The following is a 10,302-nucleotide window of genomic DNA, read 5'->3' on the forward strand; positions in this document are numbered from 1 at the left end:
AAACATAAATAAGCCAAATTTTTAACGGATGATATAGATGAGTCTTTTCTTAAAGTTCGATAACATATTTGATCTTTTTTCCTTTATTTTTCTTTCTAAAATTGATAACACTTTTCTAAATCTATTTTTTTTTATAATAGTGTATCCATCATCTCTAAATTCTAAGTACGAGTCCACTACTGGTCATATTAATTCATGACACTAAGGACACGTACACTAGTTGCCCAAATAAAATGTAGTACTATATATGGACTTGTCCAGCCGTAATATTATATGCTTCCCAATTAAACCCTTTGTCCAGTAGTAGCTCCATGTGCTATCTTGTTTTTCTATTATTAGAATTTTGGAAAAACAATCACGGGTTACCAAAAGACAACTTCATTATCTAATTAATCATTTCACAATTATATTTGTTTGACCATCAATAATAGGATTCATTTCCAAGATATATGATCGTTTGGTTACCAAGATTATTAGGATACTAATTTCGATATACAATTTGAGATTATACATCTATTAATGCTTGCAATATGGTAGATTATAAAATGAGATTCTTTTTAAAACATTACATAAACACAAAATTTTTATATTTTATACAAAAACTATCCTTTTTAAAATTAAAATAGATTATTCAACAGTTGCTTATTGATATCGGCAAATGCGGCTATGAATTTTAAATAAAAATCAGGCATAGTGAATCTGATATTATAATTTTGAGATAACCTTGTTTCAAATCAAATTGACCCTTAGAGAAGGATCCGTGAACAATTGCAAAAGCATCTCTTTAACTTCAATGACCATATACCCACTCCCATTACTACTACATGGACCTTTTAAATTTATATATTGCTCTCTATTTTTATTCGTTCATTATATCAAAATTTATTTTTATTTGCTTTGTTTGGATAATCAAGATATAATTTGTCATTTTATGTCTATTTTATCCGTATTTTAAGTACTACTAATTCATTTTCTCTGATAATTTTTAAAATAGTGAAATTATTATATTCAAAGCGTAAAACATTTTAAGTGGTGTGTTAAATTAATATTGAATAAGTAAAAATAAACGAGAAGGGAGTATATATATTATGCATTATAGGTAATATTCCTGGTCCATTCAGTAATCAATTCACAAGAGATTCGTTTTCTCAAAATTTTCCTTTTAGTTAAACCAACACTGAATCTTCTGCCTAGACGAAAGGTAGAGAAATTAGAAAAAATAAAATTTTACTTCTACATAAAGTCTTATAAATACTAGAGTTCATTTAACTTGGTTAATAGGACTTAAATGTGGAGTTCGGAGCCAAAATGACTATTTTTTTTTACAAAAATACATAAAGGCCACTATTTTTTTAAAAAAAAACAAAAGGGAATAGCGATTTGTCCCTTTTGTTTTTTTTTTTTCTAGAAAAAGTGGCCCTTTATGCATTTTTGCTCCGGACTCCTTAAATGTGTTTGGTCAATTGATAAAAAAACATTTTCATCAAAATAATATGACAAAACTTGAGAAGTTGAAATGCATAGAAACTTTTGATTCAATTTCCTATTTCATCTTTGCAGTGAAATAAGAGTTGTTACATAATTGAAAAAGACTTGATTCTTTTTTTCCCCCCACATAAATACATACAAGGACCTGCCTTTTTATCTTGTCATGGAACTTTAAAAAAAAAAACAAATTTAAACCTACACAATAACAACTGGCTGGTCAAACACTTCCCCAGGCTTTGTTTTGTTTTTTTTCTTCCTTTTAATGAACATCAACAACAATATGTTGTGATTAATTCAGTTTAATTAGGTGTTTTAAAAGGCCTGTAAACTTGTAAATCGGAAACAACTCCAGCAAAAGAACCAGCAGCTGCAGCAATTGAGATAACAAGACAAGCACCACTAAGTATTTGAAGGCATATCCACCTTCCACTCCATTTGGGAATTCTCTTTTGCACAATGTACATTTCCACTGGGAAGTATACTGTAAGTGGCCAAAATCCAAAGGCTCCAAGAATGCCAACGACATCGTTAAAGAATGGCATCAACATTGATATGACTGTGGTGATGATCACGAATATCGTCCTCCAGACTAGACGGAAGAGGTTGAGCTTGAAAGGCTTACATCCTGGGATTGGGACATTGATATCTTTCGTGATGATTTTGCTGTCAGGGTACCATTCAGCTGCTGTTTTTTCAACAAAGGCGAAAAGGGGTTGGCAGTAAACTTGGTATGCACCTACTAGGTGAACAACGATGGCAACGTTCGCGATATCAAGAAGCCAATAAGGGTTGTAGAAGCCAAATCCAGTTAGTAGATTTCCAGGGGATTGGTCTCCAAATGCTGCATAGCCAAAGCAACCACAAAGCATGTAGAAAACTGTTGTTACTGCCACACTAATTAATGTTGCCCTTTTCATTGTCTTGGCTTCTGCTGGTGGTGATTTGAGTGTGTCCTAAATTATTCAAACATCAAATCAGTACCTCTGAAAGTAAGTAAATAACAAAAAGACTAATCAATTCCTCTTAGCTGATTATTTTTTTTTACCTGAATTTCAATAAGGATGAGAGAGTAAGAATAAGCAAAAGCTATAGCTCCAAGAGCTTGAAAACTTCTCCAAATCTTCTGCATTTCAGTTACTTCAGTTCCAATGCTGATCCCAGTGAGACTTCCTTCAATTTTTCCTGCTTCTGTAATTAAAAATGCAGGGCAAGGACAACAAATAGTGAGCAAACCAGCAGCTAAAATTACAAAAATTGAAGGTAAAAAAAAGGTTAGGTTGCTCGGATCCTCCAAAAATGTTGTCGTATGTATAACAATAATTTTTTGAAAAGTTCGAGCAACATAGAAAAAAGGTAGCTAGAACTAAATTTGAACAAACCTGCAACTTGAGCAACTCCTAACCCAAGACCAATTGTAGAGTAAGTGAAGGACATAACAGCAGCAACAATAGAAAGCCAAGAAATCTGATCAAAATCTGGGATTTGTGAGAAGATAATTTCCATCACTCCAAACATGATCATATAGGGAGTGCTTGAAACATTACAAGCAGCATGGTGACCATGTTTATGAAAACAATCAGACCTATTCACAGCCCTGTAGAAATCATTTCACAAGTTAACATTAGCCCCCACTGAATTCACCAAAAAAAATAGTAAAAGTGCAGCAACTGTTAAGTACCAAACTATTAGGAGTGTTTGATAGTTAGAATTATGCAAGTATTAGTTATGCAGATTTCTAAATTGCATACAGAAATTAATAAATGAATTAACTTTTTTCGTTAGCACTTACACCATGCTAATAGAAGACGCAATGGTATAGCCAATTGCAACCCCAAAAAGATTCGTATACTGAATTATACCACAAATCTTAACCTGAAATCCACCTGAATTGAAAACAAAAATACCCAAATCAATATAAACAAACACATTAAACAATCAAAAAAGAAATTGACATGAAATTAGAAGGAAGTTGAGATACCAAGATTGGCTCGAACAGCATCCATATAAGTATAGTTTCTTTTTCCGGTAACTGGATCGCCGGTACGGTAACAATCGGAGAGCAAAGCAGAGGTGTAGTAAGTAACAAAGGAGAAAAGAAGCAATACAGTTGGACCAGCAACCCATCCAAGCTGAGCAGTGGCCCAAGCCAATGATAAAACTCCAGAACCAATCACAGCTGTTATTATGTGAGCACTTGCAGTCCAAACAGACCCTGAAAATCCAACAAAATAAAATTCACTCTCCAATTCAATGAATGAATTTTGAATAACATTTGTGACGTGATCAACAAATTTTTAATTTACCAGTTCTTTTGACACGACCATCATCATCAAAACATTTGGATTCACCATAGATATCAAATACTTGATGTGCTTTGTCTGCCATCTTTTATCAAGAAAACAGAAAGGTTAATCAGTTTAGACCAAAAACAATACTTCTTTTTCCGCAACTCTCTTATATAAACTCAAATTTCAATGGACCACAGCATACAACACACTTAAGCTCTAACTCAAACTCGAACTGATTTCAACTGACTGATGAAAAGAACAGAGCAAACTTTTCACAGTTGTCAAAGATTTTGCAAATACCCAAGTGGGGATTCTTTTTTTTTTCTTTATAGAATGAAATAAATAACGTGAAACACGAAAAGAAATGGGTTTTTTGTTTTTAATCTTTTGAAGATTTGGTTATGGAGTTTACTGAGTAGAAATTGATAAGTAGATAACAGAGGAAATAAGTGCAGACTGCAGAGAGGTGTGTTGTGTGTTTGAAGAAAGACATGCAGCAATGGGCTTTAAATAGGTGCGGTGCGCCAGTGCTCTGCTCCCACGCGCGTTTTACACAACCTCCACGACCAAGTGGGGGAGCAAGCCATAACCTCTATTATTGGGTGAATTTCAAGAATTAATTATTTTTTTATTATTCGCTCGATGATCGATATTCAAATTGGAGTTCTATTATTCTGAATTTGTATTCAGTAGGATCCTATTCAGAGTTTGCGCTTTATACTAATAATTTTTTCATACTCAAAATTTGAATAAAGATATCTGGTTAAAAGAAAAACAGTTTCATGCACCATATCATTCGGTAGTTTCAAGAATTAATGATTTCTTCTTTTTCCTATTTTTATTTTCAAAGAAAAATATCTTAATTCTAATAAGCAAAAAAAATTGGTTTAAGTTTACTTATATACCGTCTCTTCATGGATTTTTAATAAATTTTAAAATTGCATTTGGACACATATTTTACTTAGGATTTTTTTTTTTGAAGTTTTGTGAATGATGGTATCAAAAACTAATTTTTTAAAATTTAAAAATATTTAAAAAAATCTGATTAAATTTCATTATAAAAAAATATTGAATTTAACTGTACATGATCTTTTCGTCATACAAATTGGATAATAAGAAATAAAAATAATACAATTAAAAAATTTATTATAGAGGTTAGCCACGTGATAAATTTTTTAAAAAAAAAACAGAAAAACAGGAGACGCGTTAGTCAACAAATTTAGAGTCAGAAAACTTTTCCGCCCACTTCAGTTAGGTTGACTCAATTTGGGACCCTCTAAATATCATTTTCTTTTTCCTTCTATTTTTCTTTAAATTTTCTTTCAAATCAATTACCGAGGTTTATTTATATCAAATCACTACCTTAAAAATAATTTTAGCAATAATTAATTCATGATAATAGCTTAATTGCTATTAAATATTTTTTTTTAAAGTAATTAATATTTTTTGTAAATATCTGTAAAGCCTATAGCAACATTAGATCCAATGACATTTAATTAATGTCAGTAAATATTTTTAGCACTTTTTGTTAATGTACATATTTATTGATGCTAAAAGTTATTTTTGTTATATTGAATCAATGTAATTTATCATGATTAAGAAATTTATGAATATATATAAATATGATTAAGAAAAAGAACTCTATATTTAAACACATGAAATATATATATTTACGTGATATAAGCATCAGATGTGAATAATTCTTTCCACAAAATCCTACCCTTCTTTTCTCAAGAAACAAAGGGAGAAATTATCCGAACATGCTGCGTATATATAAGTAACAAACTAAGGTAAAACTACTAATTATTTGATCATAATTAAATATTACTAATAAATTTTATTTAGAAGACATATATCATGGAACTATTAATAATTTAAAATATATTACATGTGCTGGTAAGTATTATTCTGTAGCGCAGAATCATGGCATAAAGTTTCTCCCTACTTTACCCGGTTTCCCCCTAACTTTCACCCCTTTCACTATCAACAAATATCTCTTGATAGTTCAAAAGTGAAATTATGATATCAGTCATAAAAGATCGTGATCTTTAAGAGGCTATTACTACTAGAAAATGAGAAATTAGCATCGTTAAAATTTCATAATTGATCAATAAAAAAAAATCATACTAAACTATAAATTATAGGAAAATTTAATTAGCTAGAAATATTTTAGCGATGGATTAGCTAGATTTGTAGCTAATTTCATGTTTCTTTGTAGTGATTTATTCATAATTTTTCTATTCATTTGTTATATTTTTGACAGTCGTAAGTTTAAAAAATATATTAATAATGCAAACATTAGTTATGTAGTGTTTAATTATATAGAGATTATCGATGACTTAGTATACGTAGAATAATTTCCTTCCAACCAAACAACTGTCAAGTGTTAATTGTGGATACGCTTTGTTGGTTTGGTTTCTAACCTAATTAACAATTACTACAATAAGGTAGAAGGATCATGCATCTGAAACCCAATAATTATTTTATTAAGTGGAAAAGAATAAAAAAGTCGAATAAAACAATAGTAGTAACCTTAAGTAGAAATAAATAATACCATATCTCATGTAATTTCACAAGTAATGTTCGAAAAAAATCTAATATTTGCAGACCTTATTTCTACTGGATAGAGAACTTATTTTCGACTGACCCTCAACTAACCTAAATAGAAATGATTATTTTAAATGAAACATATTGTGTACCATGAGTAGACAAATACAAGGAATAAAATAAGTCTTGAGAAACAAAAGAGGACCAAACAAATTAAAAACAAAACAATTTCTTACGTACCGTCATTGTTTAATTGCTTCCCAAATTGAGGAAGCAAATGCAATTCAAATAATTCCTTATACAAATAAGTATAAAATGAAATAGAAGAGGGACAATAGTGTTAAGAGATTGAAGAGTTGTGTGGTTCAATTGGAGTAATGAACTAACATTTTTATAGTAGTGGTAAAGCAATTGAAAATTAGAATAATATATTCAAAAATTCTCTCTTTAAATGAGAACCTTCGGATAAAAATCTAAAAATAAAATTCTTCACTTGCATTTCTCCACTTATCATCCATTGTTTTTTTAATTATTATTTCTTATTTGGTGTTCGATATTCATATTGAAGCATGGTTAAATCAGAATCCACGTGTTGTATGATTATTTTTTAGGGTGGCACTTCAAACGAGATTGTTTTCATCCCACCAAAACTCGAACTCGAGAATAAGTTCATATATCGATAAGCCTCATCCATTGTTGTTGAAGGAGAGAATAAGTTCTTCTGAATTATATCTTATTTGATTCCCATTATAAATAATTGAGACCAATTATAGAGTATAATTATTTGTACGTTGCTAATGAGCGCACCAATCAAACATTGTTCGAATATAGTCTTGTGAATAATCTAAAAGTATTAATCCTATACCATCTTTTCCCTTCTTAGTCAAAAACTAAAAAGATAAATTTCCATTCATGAATGGACAGTTAGTATCATATTTCTAACTTTAATTTTCCCAAAGTTTTAGGAAAATGCTGTAAAATTAAAATAGAAAAATATCTAACCTTTAATTACCTCACGAATCTAGGGCATTATATATATATTATTATTAATTGTACATTGTTTGTATACTTGTTTAGTAAGTTTGTGTATCAAATATAATTTTTTTTTGTTGGAAAAAAGAAAAAAGAGAACACTTATTAGAGTACTGTTGCTAATTGCAATGTAGTCTCTTTGGGGGAAAAAATCCTTAAAATTTTACTTATGAAGACAGACAATATGATATGAATAAAAGTGGCATTATTAGTATGTTTTATTTTACATAAGCTACAGATGAATTTAGGAAAGAGAATAAAATGAATACTGGGAATTATATTTGGAGATTATGAGAAAAATATATGCAAAAAAAAAAAGACAAAATGAAACGTAGAACTGCTAGGCTTGGCGTCCGGTCGGTTCGGTTCGATTTACAAATTTTAATTTGGTTTTTCGATTTTCGATTTGTGAAAATGTTGATTCAAACCAAACTAAATTAAATTTTGTTCAGTTCGGTTTTCACAATTTCAATTCGATTTTTGGTTTGTGACATTAGTTGAATACCTCCTTAGTCCTTCATATGAATTTTTTGAAAAATATATCACTGTTAGTATGTTTCAATCACAAAGATAAAAATGTAACACACACGCACAACTAATATTCACACTAGGAAAAGAGTAAAATAGACACAAGCAAAAATAAATTTTGTTCAAAATATATATAAAGAGATCTAGTGAATTACAATGAGAATATATATAAAGAGATTCAGTGCATACGCAATCCTCCTACAGGTTAGAGCTTGTGACTTTAGACAACAGGATTCAGGCCTCTACTGTGAAGAGTATATAAATAAATTTTGGTTTTTCAGTTAACTGAATTAAAATAGCTAAAAACCGAAAACCGCACCGAATAACTGAATTTTTAAAATTTAAAGTCGAACTAATCGAAAAACCGAACCGAAATTTAAAAAATAATTAGTTCAATCGATTTTTTTGGTTTGAACCATAATATACCCAACCCTATGAACTGGTGTGTGTTCACGAGTGAAGTAGTTCAAATATTACTTTGATTTTTATCATCAAAACAATATAATAATACAAATAAAACTAATTATAATAGTAATAAAAAATATATTTTTTTTTATAAAAAAAAAGGCAAAAAATGTGATACTATACAACTACAAACTCTCATTGACTTTAGTAGGAAAAAAAATATTAAAAAGCCATATGAGTGACGGTAGAAATGAAGTTAAAATTTTAACTTTATGATTTTGAATTTTATAATAAAAACTTTAAGTGATAATATCTAAATTCTAAATTTAATATTTGTACATATTTAATGAATTTCTTAATACAACAAAAAAATTTGAATTCGTTTGAACCTGCATGAGCTACTGGCTCCACCTATGACCACATCCAGATGGAACCAATATCGATCCATCATATGTTAGCAAATTTGTCATTAATTAATATTTTATTCAACTTCAGTAAGCAAATTTGTCATTAATTAATATTTTGTTCAACTTCAGTAAATAAAAAAAATTGTTAGGACAAATTGTATACATACAAAAAACCTAGATGTTTAACATCTTAATATTGAACTCAAATAAAAATTAAAAAAAGTTAAGTTATCCACCATACTTCAACAATATGAAGGGCATAAATATTTAATTAACGAAAGAAAACGAAAAAGGGGATTCCTAGATGCATTACACTTTTGAAAGAATTATATACTTTTTTCTAAGATGCTACCTTGCTAAAAATTCAAATAGTTCTTTTGTCCCCTTCTTAATTATATACTAGTATTATTTCTTTTAATAATTAAATTAGATAAAACCAATTAAAAGAACAAAAAAGGCATAATAATGCAGAAGGAGAATAAAAACAAAATGATAATATGATAGCTACTAGACCAAAAGGGATAACCAAAACATAAGAAGATAAAAAGAATTTACATTCTTTGGCTAAAACAAGAAATAAAAATATAGAATAAGAAGAGAATATAAATAGTTGGATGAGAATACAAACTATATATAAAAGCACTGTTGAAAGGTACAACCATAGTTACAAGTTGTATAATTATTAGTACTCAAAAGAATAAAAAGAATTCATAAAGGAACAACATGACTTAACTTTTTTTAATTAGAAAATTAGTTTAAATAATATTGTTAATTAATTATAACTACTAGAGATTAAAAAAAATCATCGTCTAACTGGTTCCCAATAAATGAAATTAATTTGGTAAAAAGATTAATGGTAACTCTTTGATTTGGGATGTTATATATATATGAAGTATAATATCAAGATCCTCGAATCCACAACTGATTAATTAACAAGAGTCATTATATGGTTCGATTTAATTAGATTTTTTTAGGAATTAGTGATGTAGACACTACTAAGAATTACATGCAAGTATATATAGAAATTAGTGTCCTTTTTCTTTGAGAATGATCAATTTTAATTTAACTAGGTAGTTGTTCACTAATCAATTTTTAGAAATTAATTTGGATATTTGAAAACTTTACCCAACAATAATACTTACAAATAAATTTAGATATTTATCTATCGCTAATTCCCTATTTTCTAGTGCTCGGTGATTGCCTAGCCAAACTTGCCTTCCACACTTTATCAGAATATGATTCTCTATATAATTTAGCAGCTGCCCAGAGAAATGCTAAGGGACCATATTATCCAATAGACAAATACCAAATGACTAGTATTAGAATAAAATGACAAATCCAATTTAAGTTATACATAGTTTTCACAGGGAAGTAGCTAGCTAAGTTCTCTATCTAGTACATATGGATAACCTCATTTCTTTTGTTTAATGTGTTCAAGTCAGGGAAGCAATTACTTGTATTGGGATAGACCTTAACCAAACCCTGCTAATGCAGAATATTTGTGCACTGAACTATTTTTATTTTTATTTTGTAACTTAAGGCAAGGTATATAATCTACCTCTTTTGTGCCTTAATGTTAAGTACGTCACCACCCAAAAATCACTTGT

The 10,302-nt window shown here is 29.2% G+C and overlaps 1 protein-coding gene across 1 annotated transcript; it reads right to left on the reverse strand.

Moving 5' to 3' along the window:
* Positions 1-1,517: 1,517 nt before the first annotated feature.
* Positions 1,518-6,675, reverse strand: LOC129899245 (amino acid permease 3-like). The gene is made up of 7 exons (XM_055974131.1): positions 6,564-6,675; positions 3,792-3,873; positions 3,467-3,700; positions 3,278-3,371; positions 2,868-3,082; positions 2,534-2,676; positions 1,518-2,441 (listed from the first exon to the last, which is right to left on the reverse strand). Exons 1-7 carry the CDS (start codon positions 6,567-6,569, stop codon positions 1,788-1,790), a joined length of 1,428 nt encoding a protein of 475 aa, XP_055830106.1. The 5' UTR covers positions 6,570-6,675; the 3' UTR covers positions 1,518-1,787.
* Positions 6,676-10,302: the final 3,627 nt, after the last annotated feature.

The sequence above is a fragment of the Solanum dulcamara genome, chromosome 8 (genome assembly GCF_947179165.1).
Source record: "Solanum dulcamara chromosome 8, daSolDulc1.2, whole genome shotgun sequence".
Lineage (NCBI taxonomy): Eukaryota > Viridiplantae > Streptophyta > Magnoliopsida > Solanales > Solanaceae > Solanum > Solanum dulcamara.

What these genes read in the sequence shown, in the direction of transcription:
- LOC129899245 (XM_055974131.1), bottom strand. An exon ending in GCGTCTTCTATTAGCATGGT is followed by an intron (nt 3,083 to 3,277) that starts GTAAGTGCTAAC and finishes TGATTTCTACAG; the next exon opens with GGCTGTGAATAGGTCTGATT. An exon ending in TCATCCTTATTGAAATTCAG is followed by an intron (nt 2,442 to 2,533) that starts GTAAAAAAAAAT and finishes TGAATAATTTAG; the next exon opens with GACACACTCAAATCACCACC.